The sequence below is a fragment of the Nomascus leucogenys genome, chromosome 12 (genome assembly GCF_006542625.1).
Source record: "Nomascus leucogenys isolate Asia chromosome 12, Asia_NLE_v1, whole genome shotgun sequence".
NCBI lineage: Eukaryota > Metazoa > Chordata > Mammalia > Primates > Hylobatidae > Nomascus > Nomascus leucogenys.
In genome coordinates this window covers 1,799,683-1,824,822 of record NC_044392.1, presented here as the reverse complement: position 1 = coordinate 1,824,822, position 25,140 = coordinate 1,799,683, and the positions used below count along the sequence as shown (strand labels likewise).

Sequence of the window (25,140 nt, the reverse complement as noted above, 5' to 3'; positions counted from 1 at the left end):
CGCGGAGTAGCTTTCCACGGGGACCGAGGCGCGCGCTCCGCCCCTCCCCCCACGCCTCCCCGAGCCGACTTCCAGCGATTGCGCGCGCCGGCGTTGACGGGACTGCGCCCGGTCAGGGTCACGTGAGAGAGGTTTAGTCCGCACACTCCCGCGGCAAGAGGGCAGCCATTTTCTTGAAGGCTATTAAGCTTAAGACCCTTTCAGAGTACTGAGATGAAAAATCTAGAATGCCTTTGGGTCTAATTATCAATTTTGGGGGTGAAGCGGGGCAAAGAACCTCACCACTCAGACCCAGACGGGTTTCATTCAAGGTGCCCTTCAACGTTTTTCGTTAGTCTTTAGAAGGAACTAGTAATGAAGGAAGCGCAGAAGATGGGGTTTTGGTCTTTTAAACACGTGATCCAAGCGGCAGGGTTGGGACTAAAGTAGGTCAACAGCCAACTTCGAGAAAGGAGTGTGGTCCTTAAGGGTGTGTGCCAAGGGGCGGAGTCTAGAGCGGAAGTAGTAACTCCGGGCCGAAGTCCGGTGGATGAAGGGCGGAAGTAGAGTGTGTAATCCTGCAGTCATGGCGCAGGAAGAGGATGTTAGAGATTACAATTTGACTGAAGAACAGAAGGCGATCAAGGCCAAGTATCCGCCAGTTAATAGGAAGTACGAGTGTGAGTAGGTGGTTTACTTCTCTCTTTAGATGTAAGCACACAGGCATCCCGTCTCCTTACCCGCGGCTTCCTGCTGCTCTTTCTACTTTGCCCCATAGGTACTTAAAGCATGATCCCATTTGTGCCGGCTGTTGTAGTCTCGTTCGTACTTCTGGGGATACTGAAGGAAAAAGCTACCTGGTTTAATAGTTGCGAAACCTGGCCTCCCTCATTTACAGTCTCTTGGACTTCTTCCACATGTGCCTAATCACATTTATCTTCGTAAATTCTAAAGATAACCATATTTTCAGGCGTTTGCAGGGTTGTTACCCCCATATATTTCCCAACGGTGAGATTAGAGTGTGCGAGGTTAGAGGACTCGGAAAGCTAATTAGGGGATTTCTAACTTGATGTTTCACCTCGATCATATTAGCAAAAAGACCTGGTTTTGCCATTTATGATTGTGATTTTAAAAAATGATTATCTTAGGTCGGGCGCAGTGGCTGACGCCTGTAATCCCAGCATTTTGGGAGGCCGAGGCGAGCGGATCACCTGAGGTCGGAAGTCCGAGATCAGCCTGACCAACATGGAAAAACCCTGTCTCTACTAAAAATACAAAATTAGCCGGGCGTGGTGGCGCATGCCTGTAATCCCAGCTACTCGGGAGACTGAGGCAGGAGAATCGCTTGAACCCGGGAGGCGGAGGTTGCGGTGAGCCGAGATCGCCCCATCGCACTCCAGTCTGGGCAACGAGCGAAACTCTGTCTCAAAAAAAAAAAAATATATATATATATATATATAATATATAACATATATATAATATATAACATATAACACATATAATATATATAATATATAACATATATAATATATAACATATATTATATTATATGTTATATATAACGTATATAATATATATAACATATATATATAACATATAACATATATAACATAACATATGTAATATATATATAACATATATATAACATATATAATATATATAACATATATAATATATATATAACATATATATATAATATATATATAACATATATATATGTTTTTAGAGATGGAGTCTCGCTCTGTCGTCCAGGCCGGGGTGCAATGGAGCGATCATAGCCCGCGCTGCAGCGCCCAGCTGGTTTTGCCATTTATTCGCTTAGTGACTTTAGGCAAATCACATAACCTATCTTTGTCTCTTAAATTCTATATTAAACGTTAAGCTGTCGTCTCTAAAGGTAGTTGTGGTTTGGGGAGCACAAATCTCACTTTTATTTGTCTGCTTAAAATCTTTCATTAATTTCTCATTGTCCTCTCTGTAAAATCTACGTATTTACCATAGTATTCTAGGCTCTGTGCTTTCTGGAGCTGGCATACCTCCTAGCATATCCCCTTCTCTCACTGAAAAACAATTTTAAAATATTATAGGCCGTTCGTGGTGGCTCACACTTATAATCCCAGCACTTTGGGAGACCGACGTGGGTGGATCACCTGAGGTCAGGAGTTCCAGAGCAGCCTGGCCATTATGGTGAAATCCTGTCTCTACTAAAAATACAAAAATTAGCTGGGTATGATGGTGGGCGCCTGTAATCCCACCTACTCGGGAGGCTGAGGCAGGAGAATTGCTTGAACCCAGGAGGTGGAGGCTGCAGTGAGCCGAGATCACACCACTGCACTCCAGCCTGGGCGACAGAGCCAGACTGTCTCAAAAAAAAAAAAAAAATGCCTGGTGCTGTGGCTCACGCCTGTAATCCCAGCACTTTGGGAGGTTGAGGCCGGTGGATCACCTGAGGTCAGGAGTTTGAGACCAGCCTGGCCTGGCCAACATGGTGAAACCCCGTCTCTACTAAAAATACAAAAATTAGCTGGGCATGGTGGTGGGTGCCTGTAATCCCAGCTACTTGGGAGGCTGAGGCAGGAGAATCGCTTGGACCTGGGAGGCGGAGGTTGCAGTGAGCCGAGATCATGCCACTGCACTCCAGCCTGGGCGACAGAGCCAGACTCCATCTCAAAAAAAAAATTATTTTTAATAGGTCATATATGTTGATTCGAAATTCAGAAAGTGTAACACAGGCAGTGAAAAGTAACTCTGGTAGCCCCCATCTGCAACCACCTAGTCCCCCTCTGTAGAGCAGTCATCGTTACCTTTTTCTTACATGTACATACCTAGATGTTCTAGCATTTGCTTTAACCAATTTTCAGTTGATGGACGTTTAGGCTGTTTCTACTCTTGTGGTATTAGAAACGGTGCAGCAGTGAATACACTTGTACATCCATTGTTTTGTACATGTGCATGTGGATCTGTAGAATCAAGTTCTCCAAGTTTTTTTTTGTTTCCATTGCTAAGACTCCTACATTTTTTAAAATGATATTTTAACTTGGACAGTTATTGCCAAATTGCTGTCTATAGTTGTACCAATTTATACTTTCACTAGTATTGTGTGAATGTGCCTCTTTCCTCCCACTTCTACTAATTGTTACCATACTTTTTGATCTTTTCCAATTTGTAAAGTATACTTACTGTATTTTTCTTACTGTAAGTGAAGTTGAACATATTACAGTGTTTTGGAGCTATTTGTATTTCCCATTCTGGGGTGTGTATGTTAATATTCTTTGCGCTTTTTTCTCTTGGGTTATTTTTTTTTTCTCTTGGGTTGTTGGTTTTTCTTACTAGGCAGAAAGTATGTTTATGCAGTGCAGTTCATTGACCAGTGGTCCCCAACCTTTTTGGCACCAGGGACTAGTTTCACGGAAGTCAGTTTTTCCACCAACCGGGGTTGTAGGGGAGGATGGTTTCAGGATGATTCAAGCACATTACATTTATTGTGCATTTTATTTCTATTATTATTACGTTGTAATATATAATGAAATAATTATACAACTCACTGTAATATAGAATCAATGGGAGCCCTGAGCTTGTTTTCTTGTAACTAGATGGTCCCATCTGGGGATGACAGATCATCAGGCTTTAGATTCTCATAAGGAGCACACAACCTAGATCCCTCCAATGTGCAGTTCACAATAGTGTTCAAGCACCTATGAGAATCTAATGCTGTGCCTGATCTGAAAGGAGGTGGAGCTCAGGCAGTAATGTTAGCAATGGGGAGCTGTTGTAAATACAGAAGAAGCTTTGTGAGCTCATGTCCTGCTGTGCTGCCTGGTTCCTAACAGGCCACCAACTGGTACCGGCCAGGGGGTTGGGGACCCCCTGCATTAACCCTTTCTTTCTTTCTTTTTTTGAGACACAGTCTTGCTTTGTCATCCAGGTTGGAGTGCAGTGGCATGATCTCCAGTCACTGCAACCTCTGCCTCCCAGGTTCAAGTAATTCTCCTGCCTCAGCCTCCTGAGTAGCTGGGACTACAGACATGCACCACCACCACACCTGGCTAATTTTTTTTTTTTTTTTTTTTTTTGAGACAAGAGTAGGTGGGATTACAGGCATGCACAACCGTGCCCGGCTAATTTTGTATTTTTAGTAGAGACAGGGTTTCTCCCTGTTGGTCAGGGTGGTCTCGAACTTCCGATATCAGGTGATCCGCCCGCTTCGGCCTCCCAAAGTGCTGGGATTACAGGCATGAGCCACCATGCCCGGCCTCTTTTTTTTTTTTTTTTTTTTTATTTGGAGACAGTGTCTTGCTCTGTCTCCCAGGCTGGAGTGCAGTGGCACCATCTCAGCTCACAGCAACCTCTGCCTCCTGGGTTCAAGTGACTCTCTTGCCTCAACCTTCCATATGGCTGGGATTACAGGCGCCCACCACCACGCCCGGCTAATTTTTGTGTTTTTTTTAGTAGAGACAGGGTTTCACCATGCTGGCCAGGATGGTCTTGAACGCCTGACCTCAAGTGATCCGCCCACCTGAGCCTCACAAAGTGCTGGGGTTACAGGCATGAGCCACCACACCCGGCCAACCCTTTCTTTTATGGCTTCTAAGATAAGAAGTCATACTCAGGGAAGGCCTTGTCCACTGAGATTTTAAAATAATTTTCTTATTTTTGTCTATACATTTGAAAATAGAACTTTTGGCCGGGCATGGTGGCTCACGCCTGTAATCCCAGCACTTTGGGAGGCCAAGGTGGGCGGATCACGAGGTCAGGAGATCAAGGCCATCCTGGCTAACATGGTGAAACTCCGTCTCTACTAAAAATACAAAAAAATTAGCCAGGTGTGGTGGCGTGCACCTGTAGTCCCAGCTGCTGGGGAGGCTGAGAAAGGAGAATGGCGTGAACCCAGGAGGCGGAGCTTGCAGTGAGCCGAGATGGCACCACTGCACTCCAGCCTGGGTGACAGAGCAAGACTCCGTCTAAAAAAAAAAAAAAAAAACAGAACTTTTATTGAATAACCTGCGGCCAGACCTGGTGGCTCACACCTGTAATCCTAGCACTTTGGGAGGCCGAGGTGGGCGGATCTCTTGAGGCCAAAAGTTGGAGACCAGCCTGGCCCACATGGCGAAATGCCATCTCTACTAACAATATAAAAGTTAGGCCGGGCACCGTGGCTCACGCCTGTAATCCCAGCACTTTGGGAGGTCGGGAGATCAAGACCATCCTGGCCAAAATGGTGAAACCCCGTCTCTACTAAAAATACAAAAAAAAAAAAAATTAACTGGGTGTGGTGGCATGTACCTGTAATCCCAGCTTGAATCAGGGAGTCGGAGGTTGCAGTGAGCCAAGATTGCGCCATTGCACTGCAGCCTGGTGACAGACTGAGACTCTGTCTCAGTAAATAAATAAATAAATACATAAATAAATAAAATAAAAATTAGATGGGTGTGGTGGTGCATGCCTGTAATCCCAGCTACTAGGGAGGCTGAGGCAAGAGAATTGCTTTAACCCAGGAATTGGAGTTTGCCGTGAGCCAAGATGGCACCATTGCACTCCAGCCTGGGCAATAGAGTGAGACTCTGTCTCAAAAAATAAAATAAAATCTAAAAAACTTTAGCTGGGCACAGTGGCTCATGCCTGTAATCCCAGCACTTTGGGAGGCTGAGGTGGGCGGATCATGAGGTCAGGAGATTGAGACCATCCTGGCTAACATGGTGAAACCCCATCTCTACTAAAAATGCAAAACAAAATTAGCCGGGTGCGGTGGCTCATGCTGAGTGGGGGGACCCGCCAAGCCCACGCCCACCCGGAGCTCCAGCTGGCCCGCAAGCGCCGCGCGCAGCCCCGGTTCCTGTTCGCGCCTCTCCCTCCACACCTCCCTGCAAGCTGAGGGAGCCGCCTCCCGCCTGGGCCAGCCCAGAAAGGGGCTCCCACAGTGCAGTGGTGAGCTGAAGGGCTCCTCAAGTGCCACCAAAGTGGGAGCCCAGGCAGAGGAGGCACCAAGAGCAAGTGAGGGCTGTGAGGACTGCCAGCACACTGTCACCTCTCAACATCAAGGAAAATAGCTGACAATATTTGTTGGTAATGATAAAATTTAAGTCCAGTTAGAATTTTCAGGCCTGATGAGCTTAATCCCAGCACTTTGGGAGGCCAAGGGGGACAGATGGCTTGAGCCCATAAGTTCGAGACCAGCCTGGGCAACGTGGCAAAACCTTGTCTCTTACAAAACATTAACCAGGTGTGGTGGTGCGTGTCTGTAGTCCTTACTACTTGGGAGACTTGAGGCGGAAGTATCACTTGGACCTGGGAGGTCAAGGCTGCAGTGAGCTGTGACTGTGCCACTGCACTTCAGCCTGGATGATGGAGTGAGACTCTATCTCAAAAAAGAAAACAAAAAGATTCATTCTAAGTGCATGATAGATCAATGGATTTTAATTTACAGTATGGTAAGTTCATTGTGATGGTTACGGAATCCACATTGCAACTAACGTTGAAAAAACTACCATGTTTTGGCTGGCGCGGTGGCTCATGCCTGTAATCCCAGCACTTTGGGAGGCCGAGAGGGGTGGATTGCCTGAGGTCAGGAGTTCGAGACCAGTCTGGCAAACATGGTGAAACCCGTTGTCAGGCCCTGGAGCCCAAGCCAAGCCATGGCATCCCCTGTGACTTGCACGTATACATCCAGATGGCCTGAGGTAACTGAAGATCCACAAAAGAAGTAAAAATAGCCTTAACTGATGACATTCCACCATTGTAATTTGTTCCTGCCCCACCCTAACTGATCAATGTACTTTGTAATCTTCCCCACCCTTAAGAAGGTACTTTGTAATCTCCCCCACCCTTAAGAAGGTTCTTTGTAATTCTCCCTACCCTTGAGAATGTACTTTGAGAGATCCAGCCCCTGCCCCCCAAAACATTGCTCCTGACTCCACCGCCTATCCCAAAACCTATAAGAACTAATGATGATCCACCACCCTTTGCTGACTCTCTTTTCGGACTCAGCCTGCCTGCACCCAGGTGAAATAAACAGCCATGTTGCTCACACAAAGCCTGTTTGGTGGTCTCTTCACACGGACGCGCTCTACTAAAAATACAAAAAAATAATTAGCCAGGCGTGGTGGCGGGTGCCTGTAATCCCAGCTACTCAGGAGGCTGAGGCAGGGGAATTGCTTGAACCAGGGAGGTGGAGGTTGCAGTGAGCCGAGATTGCGCCACTGCACTCCAGCCTGGGCAACAGAGCAAAACTCTGTCTCGGAAAAAAATACCATGTTTTGAGTTTTAGTATAACAAAAAAAGACTATCCATAATTTTTTTAAGAGGCTAGTTAAGTAAAGCAGTGGGAATGGAGAAGGAACCAAGAAATCTATAACTGGTTATGATGAATTAATTGTAAACATCACTGCACTTGGACCAGCCTATCCACAATTATTTGAAAAAGCTATTAAAATGCTCCTCTATTTTCCTTCTGCATATTTGTGAGGTTGGATTTTATTTATGCACTCCAACTAAATGAATATATTGCCAGACATTTAAAATATTTGAAAAAATGCAAAACAGTGCCAGTCTTCACTAAATTTTTTTGTATTAATAACTCTTATTTTTTTTAAGAGATGGGGCCTTACTCTGTTGCCCACACTGGAGTGCAGCTCACTGCACTCTCAGCTCACTGCACTCTCAGCTCACTGCACTCTTAGCTCACTGCAGCCCAAGCTCCTAGAGTCAGGCAGTCCTCCCCATCTCAGCCTCCTGATTAGCTGGGACTACAGGCATGCACTACCACACCTGGTTTTTAAAAAACTTTTTAAGAGATGGAGTCGCAGTATGTTGTCCAGGCTAGTCTTGAACTCCTGACCTCAAGCTGTCCTCCTGCCTCAGCCTCTTCAGTTGCTGGGGTTATAGGAATGAGCCACCATGACCAGTTAAATCTTTTAACAATATAGTTACTTTTTCATAAAAGTATAGAAGGCCAGGATGGTGGTAAGCACTTGAGCCCAGGAGTACTAGGATGTATTGTACTATGGTCATGCCTATGACTAGCCACTGCACTCCAGCCTGGGCAACATAGGGAAATTCCATCTTTTTTTTTTTTTGAGGTGGAGTCTTGCTGTGTTGCCCAGGCTGGAGTACAGTGCCGTGATCTCGGCTCACTGCAACCTCTACCTCCCAGGTTCAAGCAACTCTTCTGCCTCAGCCTCCCGAGTAGGTGGGACTACAGGCACATGCTACCATACTGGGCTAATTTTTGTATTTTTAGTAGAGACGGAGTTTCACCATGTTGGCCAGGCTGGTCTCGAATTCCTGACCTCAAGTGATCCACCTACCTCAGCCTCCCAAAGTATTGGGATTATAGGCATGAACCAATGCGCCTGGCCAGGAAACTCCATCTTTAAGATAAATAAATAAAAGCAAAAAGATAAAAATAATTTATGTTCAATGAAATGGAATTATTATTATTATTTTTTTTTTTTAGATGGAGTGTCACTTTGTCACACAGGCTGGAGTGCAGTAGTGCGATCTCAACTCACTGCAACCTTTGCCACCTGGGTTCAAGCGATTTTCATGCTTCAGCCTCCCAAGTAGCTGGGATTACAGGGTTGTGCCACTATCCCCAGCTAATTTTTTCTATTTTTAGTAGAGCCAGGGTTTTACCATGTTGGCCAGGCTGTTCTCGAACTCCTAATTTCAAGTGAACTACCCACCTTGGCCTCCCAAACTGCTGAGATTACAGTCGTGAGCCACCGCACGCAGCCTTTTTTTTTTTTTTTTTTTTTTTTTTTTTTTTTTTTTTTTGAGACGGAGTCTCGCTCTGTGGCCCAGGCTGGAGTGCAGTGGTGCGATCTCGGCTCACTGCAAGCTCCGCCTCCCGGGTTCACGCCATTCTCCTGCCTCAGCCTCTCCGAGTAGCTGCGACTACAGGCGCCCGCCACTGCGCCCGGCTAATTTTTTTTGTATTTTTAGTAGAGACGGGGTTTCACCGTGGTCTCGATCTCCTGACCTCGTGATCCGCCCGCCTCGGCCTCCCAAAGTGCTGGGATTACAAGCGTGAGCCACCGCGCCCGGCCATTTTTTTTTGAGGCAGAGTCTTGCTCTGTCACCCATACTGGAGTGCGGTGGTGCCATCTTGGCTCACTGCAACCTCCACCTCCCGGGTTCAAGCAGTTCTCCTGCCTCAGCTTCCTTAGTAGCTGGGACTACAGACGGGTGCCACCACGCCCAGCTCATTTTTTTTTTTTTTTTGTATTATTGTAAAGACGGGGTTTCACCATATTGGCCCGGCTGGTCTCGAGCCCCTGACCTCGTGATCCACCCACCTCGGCCTCCCCAAGTGTTGGGATTACAGGCGTGAGCCACCACGCCTGGCCAGATTCTTTTATGTCTGGCTTCTTCACTCGTGTGTCAAAGGTAAATACAACTGGACATTACTCAGAGCAGTGAAAACAGGTTTTATTTAGTAACTACTGAGGGAAAAGAGCTGAGCTCCATTCTGATTTGTGTGGGGATGACTGGGCATTTTAAAGGGAGAGGAGTGAGGGGGGCTTAGTAGAGTCAGAGAAGTGAAAAAGTACAAAGAGTTAATCAGCGTAAATGTGATTAGTCTAGCTGTGTCTGATAGCTGACAGTATGGAAATGAGGATTCTTTCCTCCCACAGAGGCTGGGAGACAAAGGCCCCATGCTTCCCGTTGATTGCATTTCAAAGGAATGGCTCTTGGGTTTTTGAGAAAGACACTTCTAAGTAGTAAGAGATAGATATTCACATTTGTAAGCTCTTTTTAGTACCTGCTCTAAGAAAGGAAATTTAGGGGCCTACATAAGGTGTTTGCTAGAACAAACATATTCTCCTGACCATGATGCTCTTTCTCAGGCAGGCATTTCAATGACAGACAGTGGGTTAGGGTCATCCTAGGGACCTGACCCTCTCCTTCCCCCCCCGCCCCTTTTTTTTTTTTTCGTTTTTTGAGTTTTGCTCTTGTTGCCCAGGCTGGAATGCAGTGGCGCAATCTTGGCTCACTGCAGCCTCCGCTTCCCGGGTTCAAGCGGTTCTTCTGCCTCAGCCTCCTGAGTAGATGGGTTTACAGGTGCGCGCCACCACGCCCAGCTAATTTTTTGTGTTTTTAGTAGAGACAAGCTTTCATCATGTTGGCCAGGATGGTCTCTATCTCCTGACCTTGTGATCCACCCGCCTCGGCCTCCGGAAGTGCTGGGATTACAGGCGTGAACAACTGCGCCCAGCCTCAAGTTTTTTCTTATAAGTGTAACTGCCCAGTGGGTTAACTTTGCCTGCTGCCCAGACAAAGCCGATTCATCAAGATGGGGGAATTGCAGTGGAGAAAGAGTAATTTACGCAGAGCTGGTTGTGCATGAGACTGGAGTTTTATTACTCAAATCAGTCTCCCTGAGCATTTGGGGATCAGAGTTTTTAAAGACAATTTGGCTGGTAGGGGCTTGGGAAGTGGATACTACTGATTGGTCAGGTTGGAGATGGAATCACAGGGGATTGAAGTGAGTTTTTCTTGCTGTCTTCTCTTCCTGGGTGGGATGGCAAAACGGGTTGAGCCAGATCACCAGTCTGGGTGGTGGCAGCTGAGTGCAGGGTCTGCAAAATATCTCAAGTACTGATCTTAGGTTTTACAATAGTGATGTTATCCACGGGAGCAATTTGGGGAGGTTCAGACTCTTAGAGCTAGAGGTACATGACCCTTAAACTCTAATTCTAATCTTGTAGCTAATTTTTTAGTCCTGGAAGGGCAGACTGGTTGGTCCCCAGGCAAGAAGGGGGTCTTTTCAGGAAAGGGCTGTTATTAATCTTGTTTCAGAGTCTAACCATGAACTGAATTCCTTCCCAAAGTTAGTTGGGCCCACCAGAAATGAACAAGGACAGCTTACAGATTAGAAGTAAGATGGAGTCAGTTAGGTCTGATTTCTTTCACTGTCATAATTTCCTCAGTTATAATTTTGCAAAGGCAGTTCCAAGTGAAGGAATCATATTCATGATCTCCAAGAATTCCTTCCAGCCCTAATATTCTATGATCCTAAGTGGGAAGAACTGATGAAAGTCATGTTGTGGCGGGGCGCAGTGGCTCACGCCTGTGATCCAGCACTTTGGGAGGCCTCGGTGGGGCGGATCACGAGGTCAGGAGATCAAGACCACGATGAAACCCCGTCTCTACTAAAAATACAAAAAATTAGCCGGGCATGGGGCGGGCGCCTGTAGTCCCAGCTACTCGGAGAGGCTGAGGCAGGAGAATGGCGTGAACCCAGGAGGCGGAGCTTGCAGTGAGCCGAGATTGCGCCACTGCACTCCAGCCTGGGCGACAGAGCGAGACTCCGTCTCAAAAAAAAAAAAAGAGTTCAAGAGCAGCCTGGCCAACATGGTGAAAGCCCATCTCTACTAAAAATACAAAAATTAGCCGGATGTGGTGGTGCTCGCCTGTAATCCCAGCTACTCAGGAGGCTGAGGCAGGAGAATCACTTGAACCCTGGAGGCAGAGGCTGCCGTGAGCCAAGATCGCGCCACTGCACTCCAGCCTGGGTGACAGAGGAACTCCATCTTAAAAAAAAAAAAAAAAAGAGTCATGATCTGGATGAAGAATGTTGGGAGTCCATGGGAGTGGCTGTAGTACCATTTGTTACTTTCTGGTTTTCCTGTGGGAATATCAGGAAAAAGCTCATATATTGTGGAGTTTATTTTCTAAATTGATTTTATCTAGGATTAGGTTCACTGTAAAAGAAAAGGTGAGACAGAAACCTGGAATTTTATTTATTTATTTATTTTATTTTATTTTTTTTTGGACGGAGTCTTGCTCTATTGCCCAGGCTGGAGTGCTGGCGCGATCTTGGTTCTCTGTCCCCCCGCAAAAAAAAAAAAGATTCAAACAAAGCAAAGCAATTAGCTTTGTTGAGTAAATACATAGCAAAAGGTGTTGATGGACTGGCCCACATTTTCTTGCTCCTTAAAGATGATATTCCTAATAATAACGGACTAGAATTATTTTGTGTGTGTGATCTGAGAGTCAAGTTCAGTGTCTTACAAGTGTTTTTCCCTCTCTCCCTCAGATTTGGATCATACAGCAGATGTCCAGTGAGTATAGCAGGAGTTCATTCTTTTGAAACCACGTCAATAGGAAGACTGAATGTTTCGATCTTGGTATCCCTATCTTTAATTTTTCTCCTCTCATTTTGGTTCCTTCACAATATGAAAATGATGGTTTAAAAGCACTCAGTTTTGCAGGGTTCAGTGGCTCAGTGAGCCGAGATTGCACCACTGTACTCCAGCCTGGGTGACAGAGAGAGTCCCCATCTCAAAAAATAAAAAATAAAAATAAGGCTGGGTGTGGTGGCTCACACCTGTAATCCCAGCACTTTGGGAGGCTGAGGTGGACGGATCATGAGGTCAGGAGTTCGAGACCAGCCTGACCAACATGGTAAAACCCTGTCTCTACTAAAAATACAAAAATTAGCCGGGCCTGATGGTGCCCACCTGTAATCCCAGCTACTTGTGAGGCTGAGGCAGGAGAATTGCTTGAACCCAGGAGGCGGAGGTTGCAGTGACCCGAGATTGCACCACTGCACTCCAGCTCAGTCTAAAAAACATAAATAAATAATAAAAATAAAAGCACCTGGTTGCAGTGCCATTAAATTGATTGAGGCCTTAAAATTTGTATTTATCATACTGAATTTATTTTGACTTTGCTTGCTATCAAGTTTTCTTTCTCGCAGTGGATTGTATTACACAGAGCATGAATATACTTCTTTAGGTTACATGCATGGGGAGATACTCTGGAGGAAGCATTCGAGCAATGTGCAATGGCCATGTTTGGTTACATGACAGATACTGGGACAGTGGAGCCCCTCCAAACAGTAGAAGTAGAAACTCAAGGTAAATGATTTATTCACAAGGAAGAAATTGTTATACAGTACTGTATGGAATTGTGCAGTATTCTACATAATCTGAGTATATTTTCACAAAAAGAACCAGAAAATTAAGGATGAGTCTTTTCTTTCTCTTTAAACTGACCTAAGACATTTATTGCACTTTTAAATTCAAGTATGTTTTTAGAGACCAGAGTTATTAAATATACTATTTGATCTTGTGTAGGAGATGACTTACAGTCTCTTCTGTTTCACTTTTTGGATGAATGGCTTTATAAGTTCAGTGCTGATGAATTCTTCATACCTCGGGTAAGCAAAGGTTTTTCTTTTTTACTGAGCAAATGGATTCTTAGTTCATATTTTAATATGAACTAAGATGATTTAAAATAGGACATGTGAAACAAAACCAGTCCATACAAATAAGACGATACTGATTTGCAGAGATTATAATGACCACGGGCACTTCCTGGTTAACCTGCATTTGCCTATGTGTGAACATTTCGTATTTAGATCTCATGTATTTGTCACTAGTCAGGATTGTGTGATAAAAATGTACCTACAGTTTTCATCCACATTTTTTTCTGTTTTTGTTTTTGATAGAGACAGGGTGTTGCTATGTTGTCAAGGCTGGCTTGAACTCCTAGCTTCCGGCAATCCTCCTGCCTCAATTTTGCAAAGTGCTGGGATTACAGGTGTGGGCATTGCACGCATCCTCATCCACACTTTTTATGTTTCCCAAGTTTGAGCTATATTTATGTCCATCCATTGTTCCTTTTGTTCTATTTGAAATTTAGTAGCCCTGTCACATTGGCCTAAGTTAAACAACTGCAGCTTTTAGTTTTCCTTAACATGAAAAAAGGAAAAGCCAAATGGAGATTGCTTGCTGCTGTCATCCTTTAGAAGGGAACACATCTGCAATGTCATTGCTATTTAACAGAGATGGCACTCTCTGCTTTTATAATTCCTCCATTCTCTGCTTTACCACCTTCACTACTTATACTCATTCTATCAACTGAGTCACTCACCCTACAGAGTTCAAGTGCCTACCAGTATTTTATTAGGCTCAGAGTGATTGAAATCCTATGTCCTCCTCCTCACCATATATCTGTTCTCCCCCAGCGTTAAACAACAGCTCTTATCGAAGTGGCAGTGTACAGCAGCGGCAGAGGTACTGCCCCTGTGTGCCCAGAGTAGTTCTCTACCATGTATCTTGCAGAGAAATTCTTTTGACTCATATTTTTAGATCTTGCATTTTTCTAGAATACCTCCCTTGAATATGTAAGAAAAAACTTATTTCCTTGAAATATATTTAATACTCAGCTTGGGCAACATGGCGAAACTCCCTCTCTCAAAAAAAAAACAAAAAACAATAATTATCTGGGCGCGGTGGTACATGCCTGTGGTCCCAGCTACTCCAGAGGCTGAGGTGGGAGGATTGCTTGAGCTCGGGAGGTGAAGGTTGCAGTGAGCCAAGATCATGCCATGGCACTCAGCCTGGGCAACAGAGCGAAACCTTGTCTCAAAAAAAAAAAAAACTGTATACATATATATCTCATTTGTTTTCCTATTTTAGCTAACATTTTAATTTTCTTTGCTTCACAGAAGTTGTGTGCCATTGTTTTCTAGAAAAGGTTGTAAAGGCCAGGCGCGGTGGCTCACGCCTGTAATCCCAGCACTTTGGGAAGCTGAGGCAGGTGGATCACCTGAGGTCAGGAGTTCGAGACCAGTCTGACCAATAAGGTGAAACCCGTCTCTACTAAAAATACAAAAAAAATTGATTGGCCAGGCATGGTGGCAGGCGCCTGTAGTCCCAGCTGCTCAGCAGGTTGAGACAGGAGAATTGCTTGAACCTGGGAGGCGGAGGTTGCAGTGAGCCGAGATCACGCCACTGTACTCCAGCCTGGGCAATGGAGTAAGACTCCATCTCAAAAAAAAAGGTTTTAAGGATTTTTAGTAGATGGTCCAAAAAAACAAAACAAAATAAAAAGATTTTTAGTAGATAGTCTATTATGAAGTTTTTTAATTAAACAATTTTTTTTCCTTTCTAGGAAGTGAAAGTACTTAGCATTGATCAAAGAAATTTCAAATTACGATCAATTGGGTAAGTTTTGAAAGTCTTTTAAATACCGAGTTAAAGTTATATTCTTCCTTGAATTCAATGAGCAAGGAAACAGATGGAAACATAAATCAGAGGGCCACTTGCAGATTGAGTTTTGTGGGATGCCTAAGGGCTTGGAAGGACCAGAAACTTATCAAAATAAAGTTGATTTTAATTGTTAAATCTGATTCCCAATTTGTTGATTTTTTAGGGAGCGAATACATGTAATTGCTAAATGGCACAGCATAAAGCCCAGCTTAGTGGATGGGAAACACTGACACTTTTTTTTCTCATCTGTTCTCACTTCTAGACCTATTTAAATCAATTCCTTCTATTAACAAATCGTACTTTTCCTTCCAGAGTTTGCAAACACTTGATTAGGTCACTTTGATTGAACTTGTTTCTCAAGTTTCTTTAGTCACTTAATTATATTTTTTAGGTTTTTTAATTTTTTTTTTTTGAGACAGGGTCTTGTTCTGTCTCCCAGGCTGGAGTACAGTGGTGTGGTCATGGCTCACTGCAGCTTCAGCCTCCTGGGCTCAAGGGATCCTCCCACTTCAACCTCCTGAATAGCTGGGACCACCAAGTGCGCCACTACACCTGGCTGACTTTTTTGTTTTCTGAAGAGATGGGGTCTCCCCATGTTGCCCAGGTGGTCTCAAACTCCTGGGCTCAAGCAGTATTCTGGCCTCGGCCTCCCAAAGTGCTGAGGTAATAGGCATGAGCCACTGTGCCTGGCCCTCCTAGGTTGCTTTTACATATAGCTTTTTTATTTTATTTTCATTTATTATTTATTATTTATTTATTTATTTATTTTTGAGACAGAGTCTCGTTCTGTTGCTCAGGCTGGAGTGTGTGATCTCAGCTCACTGCAACCTCCACCTCCTGGGTTCAAGCGATTCTTCTGCCTCAGCCTCCCGAGTAGCTGAGATTATAGGCGTCTGCCACCACGCCTGGCTAATTTTTTGTATTTTTAGTATAGATGGGGTTTCACTGTGTTGGCCAGGCTGGTCTCAAGCTCCTGACTTCAGGTGATCTGCCCGCATCGGCCCTCCCAGAGTGTTTAGATTACAGGCTTGAGCCACTGTGCCCGGCCTCATTTATTTTTTTAGAAATGGGTTCTCATAGGCCGGGCGCGGTGGCTCACGCCTGTAATCCCAGCACTCTGGGAGGCCGAGGCGGGCGGATCACGAGGTCAGGAGATCGAGACCATCCTGGCTAACACAGTGAAACCCCATCTCTACTAAAAATACAAAAAAATTAGCCGGGCGACGTGGCGAGCGCCTGTAGTCCCAGCTACTCCGGAGGCTGAGGCAGGAGAATGGCGGACCCCGGGGGCGGAGCCTGCAGTGAGCCGAGACCGCGCCACTGCACTCCAGCCTGGAAACAGCGAGACTCTGTCTCAAAAAAAAAAAAAAAGAAATGGTTCTCATTCACTATGTTGCCCAGGCATCCTCAAACTCCTGGGCTCAAGCGATCCTCCTGCCTTGGCCTCCTGAGTAGCTGGGACAACAGGTGCATACCACCACTCCCGGCTCCATTTAATTTAATTTATTGATTTATTTGAGACAGGGTCTTGCCTTGTCCCCCAGGCTGGAGTGCAGTGGTGTAATCATGGCTCACTGCAGCTTTGAACTCCTGGGCTCAAGTGATCCTCCTTCCTTAGCCTCCCAAGTAGCTGGGACTACAGGTGCGCACTACCATGCCCAGCTAATTTGTTGTTGTTGTTGAGACAGAGTCTTGCTCTGTTGCCCAGGCTGGAGGGCAGTGGTGCAATCTTGGCTCACTGCAACCTCTGCCTCCAGAGTTCAAGCGATTCTCCTGCCTCAGCCTCCTGAGTAGCTGGGATTACAGGCGCCTGCCACCATGCCTGGCTAATCTCAGCTAATTTTTTATTTTTTTATAGAGATGGGGTCTTGCTGTGTTGCTAGGCTGGTCTCTAACTCCTGTGGCCCCAATTTATATTGAATTTCATTCACTTCTTTTTGTAAAGTGAGATCTTTTATTATCTTCTCTGTGTTTTTGTTTTGTTTTGTTTTTTGTTGTTTTTTAACGAGTAAAGAAACAGGCTTGCTGGGTGCAGTGGCTCATGCCTGTAATCCCAGCACTTTGGGACGTGAGGCAGGCGGATCACGAGGTCAAGAGATTGAGACCATCCTGGCCAACATGGTGGAACCCCATCCCTACTAAAAATACAAAAATTAGCCAGGTGTGGTGGTGGGCACCTGTCATCCAAACTACTCAGGAGGCTGAGGCAGGAGAATCGCTTGAACCCAGGAGGCAGAGGTTGCAGTGAGCCAAGATTGCGCCACTGCACTCCAGCCTGGCAACAGAGCAAGACTCCGGCTCAAAAAAAGAAAAAAAAAAGAAACAAGCATGTCCAAAAGTACTAGCTAATATGTGTTTGAACAGAATTTTAAAACTTTGCTCTTTCTACTACACCACGTTGTGATCTTCACTCACATTAGTGTCAAAGACAGAGAGGAGACTGATCCCAAGTTCTAGATTACTTTTCCAGGGCCTTCTATATACAGATCTTGGATATTTTTGGAAAAGTTGTAAAGTGTAAACCAAGTTCGGACTGTATTATAGAGTCTAGTATTTTGCCTTTGTGGTACTCAGACTTGCTTTCTCCAATGGGAGGTATTATTTAATTTTTTTTTTCTTTTTTGTTTCATTTTTGTTGTTTTTGTTTTGAGAGAGGGTTTTGCTTTGTCTCTCAGCCTGGAGTGCAGTGGCATGATCATGGCTCACTGCAGCCATGACCTTTTGGGCTCAAGCAATCCTTCTACCTCAGCCTCCCACATAGCTAGGACAGCAGACATATGCCACGATGCCTGGCTAATTTTATTTTATTTTTTAATCTTTTCTAGAGATAGAGTCTCACTACGTTGCTCAGGCTGGTCTCGAACTCCTGAGCTCAAGCTATCTTCCTGCCTCAGTCTCCCAAAGTGCTGAGATTACAGGTGTGAGCCACCGCACCCAGCCTACTTAACTAGTTTCATAACTCTGAGGATAGTAAAAATTTTGAATATGTTACTACTCTGTTTTGAAACAATATTTGCTAAACAATGTTTATTGAGATTCCACCATAGGTACACTATATTGGGGCACATTTATTTTGAGATCAACTATCAACCTTTTTTAAAGTTTCTAAAATTAACTTTTTTGTTTGTTTGTTTTTTAGACAGTCTCACTCTGTTGCCCAGGCTGGGAGTGCAATGGCGTGATCTTGGTTCACTGCAACGTCCGCCTCCCAGATTCAAACCTTTCTTGTGCCTCAGCCTCCCGAGTAGGTGGGACCACAGGCGCGTGCCACCATGCCTGCCTGATTTTTGTATTTTTAGTAGAGACGAGTTCTCACCATGTTGGCCAGGCTGGTCTTGAACTCCTGGATTCACCTACTTCTGCCTCCCAAAGTGCTGGGATTACAGGTGGGAGCCACCGTGCCTGGCCACTAGAATTAATTTTTTTTTTTTTTTTTTTGAGACAGAGTCTTGCTCTGTCACCCAGGCTGGAGTGGAGTGGCATGATCTCAGCTAACTGCAATCTCCGCCTCCTGGTTTAAGCAATTCTTCTGCCTCAGCCTCCTGAGTAGTTTAGATTACAGGTGCCCACCACCACGCCTGGCTATTTTTGTATTTTTAGTAGAGACAGAGTTTCACCATGTTGGCCAGGCTGGTCTTGAACTCCTGACCTCAGGTGATCCACCCACCTTGGCCTCCCAAAGTGCTGGGATTACAGGCATGAGCCACTGTGCCTGACCTTTTTCATTTTGCTCTGTTGCCTAGGCTGGAGTGCAGTGGCGCGATCTCGGCTCACTGCAACCTCCACCTCCTGGTTTCAAGCGATTCTCGTGCCTCTGCCTCCCAAGTAGGTGGGATTACAGACATGCGCCACCACGCCCGGCTAATTTTGTATTTTTAGTAGATACAGGGTTTTTCCATGTTGGTCAGGCTGGTCTCAAACTGCCGACCTTAACTGCTGACCTCAAGTGATCCACCTGCTTCGGCCTCCCAAAGTACTGGGATTACAGGCATGAGCCACCGTGCCTGGCCTATAATTAAAAATTTTTTTGAAACGGAGTCTTGCCCTGACACCCAGGCTAGAGTGCTGTGGTGCAGTCACAGCTCACTGCAGCCTTGACTTCTGGGCTCAAGCAATCTTCCTGCCTCCTCCTCTTGAGTGGCTAGGACCACAGGCATGTGCCACCACACCCAGCTAATTTTTTTTTTTTATTTTGTGTACAGATGAGGTCTCCCTATGTTGCTCAGGCTGTTCTCAAAGTCCTGGGCTCAGGCAATCCTCCCGTTGGCCTCCTAAAGTGCCAGGATTATAGGTATGAGCCACCGCACCTGGCCTTAACTGTCAACCTTGAGAGCAAACGATGACACTGCACACACGTCCCTCAACAGCTGTATCTTTTGACAAATGAAAATGAAACTTAACAGCTCCCTGACCCCTCCTGTCTCTTTTGGCTTTCTAGCATGTTAACCACATTTACAAGGCTTATTTTAAAACATATAAAGAGAGAACAAATCTTAATCATGTTTTAATTTGTATTCTCAGGTGGGGAGAAGAATTTTCATTGTCCAAGCACCCTCAGGTATGTTTTAAAATCCAGCCATTAAGAACATGAAAAATTTCCTTACCATAAAGTTCATATATGTGACAATCAACTTCAGTTAGTTCTAACTGGTGTAAAGTGATGTTTTTCTCAAGCTTCTCTGGCCTGTCTGGATATATTTTGTTAAAATACTGTGATTATACACACCTGATTTAGTGGATGAGGCGTCAGCATTGGGTTCTAGGGTCAAGTTTGTTCAGATTATTGTGGAATTTGAGATTCTCTTTGCCTTTTTGACCTTTATTTCTTCTCCTATAATAAAGATGTTGGACTAGATGTTCTCTATTGTACCTTCTACTTTCTGTGTGTCTCTAGATTCTGTATTTGCCAACCTGTATGGCCTCACTGTATGGTAGGAAAATCTATTGGAACAGGAGTTGGCAGTTTTTTCCTATAAAATGGACAGATAATAAATGTTTTAAGATTTGTGGGCCAAGAATGACAGAAGAGCAGCTACTCAGTGCTTCTGTTGTAGCACCAAAGTAGCCATAGATAATACTTAAATGAATGAGTTCACTTGTATTCTAGTAAAACTTATTTATGCCCTTTGAAATTTGAATTTCTTATCATTTTCAAATGTAACAAAATGTCATTGTTTTGATTTTTTTCCCCAACCATTTAAAAATGTAAAAATCAGGCCAGGCACAGTGGCTCAGACCTGTAATCCCAGCACTTTGGGAGGCCAAGGCAGGCAGATCGTTTTAGGTCAGGAGTTTGAGACCAGCCTGGCCAATATAGCGAAACCTAGCCTCTACTAAAAATACAAAAATTAGCTGGGTGTGGTGGCAGGCGCCTGTAATCCCAGCTACTTGGGAGGCTGAGGCAGGAGAATCGCTTGAACCTGGGAGGCAGAGGTTGCAGTGAGCGGAGATCACGCCATTGCACTCCAGCCTGGGCGACAAGAGCAAAACTCCATCTCAAAAAAAAAAAAAAAAAACAACAGTATTATAATCTTCTCAGACCACCATCATAATGCAAAAAAAAAAAAAAAATAAATCTTCTCAGACCACCATCATATATGCAAAAAAAAAAATAAGAAACAGTATTATAATCTTCTCAGACCACCATCATATATGCAGTTAATCATTGACCAAAATGTTGTTATGCAGCACATAACTGTATTCTAAATTCATATTGCCATGGAAGTATTCAGAATGGATTGTGAGCAAATTAATTCCATTTATTCCTAAGAGTTTTTGTTTATATGAGACAGTGCCTTGCTATGTTGCCCAGGCTGATTCGAAACTCCTAGGCTCAAGCAATCCCCCCACCTCAGTCTCCTGAGTAGCTGAGCTTACAGGTGCACACCACCAATTCCAGCTTGGTACTCCTAACAGTTTTTTGGGTTTTTTTTTGTTTTTTTTTGAGACAGAGTCTCATGCTATTGCCCAGGCTGGAGTGCAGTGGCACGATCTCAGCTCACTGCAACCTCTGCCTCCCAGGTTCAAGCGATTCTCCTGCCTCAGCCTCCCGAGTAGCTGTGATTACAGGCACATGACACCATATCTGGCTAATTTTTTGTATTTTAGTAGAGATGGGGTTTCACCATGTTGGGCAGGCTGATCTCGAACTCCTGACCTCAGGTGATTCACCTACCTCAGCCTCCCAAAGGAGGCGTGAGCCATCGCGCCCAGCCAACAGTTTTTATTATTATTATTATTCTTTCTTTTTTTTTGAGACAGTCTCACCCTGTCACCCAGGCTGGAGTGCAGTGACGCGACCTCTGCTCACTGCAACCTTCCCCTCCTGGGTTCAAGCGATTCTCGTGTCTCAGCCTCCTGAGTAGCTGGGATTACAGGCGCATACAACCACGCCAGGTGCTAATGTTTGTATTTTAGTAGAGACGTGGTTTCACCACGTTGGCCAGGCTGGTTTCGAACTCCCGACCTCAGGTGATCCACCCACCTTGGCCCCCCAAAGTGCTGGGATTATAGGTGTGAGCCACTGCGCCCAGCTACTTCTTATTTTTTGAATGAATGATCAAATAATCTTTTTTTTTTTTTTTTTTTGAGATGGAGTCTCACTCTGTTGCCCAGGCTGGAGTGCCGTGGCGTAATCTCAGCTCACTGCAACCTCCGCCTCCCAGGTTCAAGCGATTCTCCTGTCTCAGCTTCCTGAGTAGCTGGGATTATAGGTGTATGCCACCATGGCCGGCTAATTTTTGTATTTTTAGTAGAGGTGGGGTTTCACCATGTTGGTCAGGCTGGTCTCAAACTCCTGACTTCCAGTGATCCACCTGCCTCGGCCTCCCGAAGTTCTGGGATTACAGGCATGAGCCACTGCGCCCAGCCAATCAAACAACTTTTCAAAGCAAAAAGGAATGTTTTACAAATAGCTTATTAAAACATCTGGTTCCTGGAATATTTCTTGGTTTAAAAATACCTTCCTGGTTTTAATATTGTCTTTACTTTCTCTCCATGAATCCATATGCCATCCATCCATGAATTTATGCATGCATTCAGCAAATACTTATCAAGTGCCTCTAGTGTTTCAGACTTTTTTTTATGCACTCGAGGTAGAAATGTAATAGGATAAGCAAAGTCTCTGCCCTTACTGAGTTTAAAATGTAGTGGGAGAAGTGAGCCAGACAAACATGTAAACACATTATTTCAGATAGTGAACAGTGCCATCAGGATGAGGTAAGAGTGGTTGAAGGAGGGGAGGGGGTAGTCAGAAAATACATGTTTATTAACCCATTCTCACGCTGCTGATAAAGACATACCCGAGACTGGGTAATTTATAAAGGAAAGGGGCTTAATTGACACAGTTCAGCATGGCTGGGGAGACCTCAGGAAACTTACAATCATGGTGGAAGGGGAAGCAAAGTCTTCCTTCTTCACATTGTGGCAGGAAGAGAAGTGAGTGCTGAGCGAAGGGGGAAGCCCCTTAGAAAACCATCAGCTCTCCTGAAAACTCACGCACTGTCACTAGAACAGCATGGTGGAAACCGTCCCCGTGATTCAATGATCTCCACCTGCTCCCTCCCACAACACGTGGGGATAATGAGCACTACAGTTCAAGAGGAGATTTGGGTGGGGACACAGCCAAAATATATCAGTATGTTCGAGAAAGTGATATTTGAGCAGAGGCAAGAGAGATGAGAAGTGAGCAGAAATATGGACGAACTCTCCAGGCGAAGAAACAGGTGTAAAGGCCCTGAAATGAGATAAGTTCAGGGAACAGCAAGCTGGAGCTGAGAGTGAAGGTGAAATAGTAGGAGATAAGGTTGTAGAGATAGGGCCACAGCCTCTTTGGTAAAATTTGGTAAGGGGGGTATAGGATCAAGTACGCACGTATAGGAGTTGGCCTTCTGATGGGAGCCAGGGACAAGCCATTCATTGCAATCAGAGAGGCTAAGGTGAGTACAGATACAGCATGATGGTAGATTTGGTGGTAGGAAGATGAGTCAGTTCTTACTGAGTTGCTCTTACTTTCTCTAGGAAGCACAGTTGATTGAGAGAGAGGATGAGGGAGGAATGATCACTAGAGGAGAAGAGAAAGAATTTTCTCAGAGAGTGAAAAAGGGAATTTATTGGTAATTGTAAGATTTTACTGCGAGTACTGAATTCCTGTTTGAGATGTGTGGACATACACTCGGGGTGATACCAGTTAGCATGGTGTGTGCTGCCATAAGCAGACAGTTGAACTTGAATTAGGTTGTGGTTTTGCCAGGTGATTGTGGCAGAGGAGAAAAAGCAGCTGCAGTGCCACTTACATCCTTCTGTGAAATCTTCCTTTTTGTGTGTGGTGTAGAGCTAGCAAATGCCATTTACCTATTGCCTGATACATTTTATGGTGCACAGAATTATTGTAGATTCCTTTTGGAGCTGGAAAGAACCTAAGAGAACATCTAATTCTGTGGTTTTAAACTGGGGCAGGGTTGGGCAGTGTCCTGTATCAGAGATGTGTGGAGAGCTTTTGACCTGGGAAACTATATCTTACTCTTCAGCTAGACTTGGAAAGAGAAGAGTCCCAAGAGGTGAAGTGAGTGTTGTCAACTGAGGAAAAGAGGGTAAGTTGAATTCCTAGGGCCTAGGTCAGAGTATAAGGAGGTGGTTTGGATTTCAGAAGGAGCCCTGAGCCAAATAGTAGAAAAGCTTATGTTCTTTGATTCAACCCATTTTCTTTTTTAAATCATCCTCAAAAGTTTTTTACTTTTTTTTCTTTCCAACTTTTATTTTTAGGTTCATGGGGTACCCATACAGGTTTGTTACATGGGTAAATTGCGTGCGTGTTGTGGGGGTTTAGTGTACAGATAATTTTGTCACCCAGATAATCAGCATAATACCTGATAGGCAGTTTTTCAATCCTCACCCTCCCCCAACTCTCAGGTAGACCCGGTGTCTCATTTCCCTCTTTGTGTTCATGTGTACTCAATGTTTATGTCCCACTGAAATGTATGGAAACATGGTATTTGATTTTTCTGTTCCTGCATGAATTCACTTAGGATAATGGCCTCCAGCTCCATCCGCATTGTTGCAAAGGACATGATCTCATTCTTTTTTATGGCTGTGTAGTATTCTATGGTGTATATGTATCACATTTTCTTTATCCATTCTACCATTGATGGACATGTGGATTGATTCTGTGTTTGCTATTGTGAATAGTGCTGCAGTGAACATACCCATGGATGGGTCTTTATGTGATTTAACCCATTTTATAAACGAAGAACTGATGTCCAGACAGGCCAGACAATTTCTAGACCCAGGTGGAAACAAAGCCAGGACTAGAGTTCCATGTCCCAGCTCCACTGTGCATATGTTGCCTCTCATTTTTCTTGGATCCCTGTGTATTCTTCTAATTTGATAACTAATTGTTTCATGTGAGTTTTTCATTTTCAAAATACTAAAATTTTTACTTTCTGCTGATTGTTGCTAGAGTTAATGATTATTATTTCAACATCCTATTTTCCTTTTTTTTTTTTCTCTAACCCCAACTTTAGGGAACAGAAGTCAAAGCAATAACATACTCAGCCATGCAGGTCTATAATGAAGAGAAGCCGGAAGTTTTTGTGATCATTGACATTTAAGACACCAAAAAAGAAAAGACTTCTATGAAGAACTGTTTTTTTTTCCTCTTCCTTTTGAGAAGACACTATGAATTAAATTCTACAGCATCTTTTGATATATGGAAATTTGTAGAACAGAAATGTTTTAGTTAAAGTGTGACTTTCAGAAAGGGAAAATCAGGGCACAGCCTTGGTCTGTGTTCCCCAAATATTCAGACTTTAAGAATTCTTCAACCCCCAAGGGCCAGTTATGGTCCTTTGATTCTCTGCTGTGGCAGTAGGTGCCTCATGCCCTTCCAGTGCAATGCAAGCCCTCCAGCCTCACCCCAGCGAGGAGCACTGATGTCAGCAGCAACCTGTGGCTGAATCCAGGTTGAAAAAAGAATAACTTGAAAAAATATATTTCCACGCACAGAATTTTGTTTTTCTTCCAAGTTGGTTAAGACATATATTTTCTTTCTTTTCTTTTTTTTTTTTTTTTGAGACGGAGTCTCGCTGTGTAGCCCAGGCTGAAGCGCAGTGGCGCAATCTCAGCTCACTGCAAGCTCCGCCTCCCGGGTTCACGCCATTCTCCT

At 44.5% G+C, this 25,140-nt stretch overlaps 1 protein-coding gene across 2 annotated transcripts; it reads left to right on the top strand.

Annotated features, from left to right (window-relative positions):
• Positions 1-88: 88 nt before the first annotated feature.
• On the top strand, positions 89-24,611 carry ZBTB8OS (zinc finger and BTB domain containing 8 opposite strand). 2 transcript variants are annotated; one of them, XM_012511557.2, is made up of 7 exons: positions 89-659; positions 12,017-12,041; positions 12,718-12,839; positions 13,059-13,141; positions 19,181-19,269; positions 19,500-19,536; positions 24,500-24,611. In XM_012511557.2, exons 1-7 carry the CDS (start codon positions 530-532, stop codon positions 24,584-24,586), a joined length of 573 nt encoding a protein of 190 aa, XP_012367011.1. In that variant the 5' UTR covers positions 89-529; the 3' UTR covers positions 24,587-24,611. The 2 variants fall into 2 exon arrangements, with proteins under 2 accessions (XP_012367011.1, XP_003276423.1); XM_003276375.4 differs by lacking the exon at positions 19,181-19,269 and adding an exon at positions 14,881-14,933.
• The last annotated feature ends 529 nt before the right edge of the window (positions 24,612-25,140 follow it).

Bases quoted from the DNA above. Each gene is read 5' to 3' on its own strand.
- ZBTB8OS (XM_012511557.2), top strand. From the start codon at position 530: ATGAAGGGCGGAAGTAGAGTGTGTAATCCTGCAGTCATGGCGCAGGAA. The intron at 13,142-19,180 runs GTAAGCAAAGGT...TTTTGTGTACAG, and splicing joins ATGAATTCTTCATACCTCGG to ATGAGGTCTCCCTATGTTGC. The intron at 19,270-19,499 runs GTATGAGCCACC...TTGTATTCTCAG, and splicing joins CTAAAGTGCCAGGATTATAG to GTGGGGAGAAGAATTTTCAT.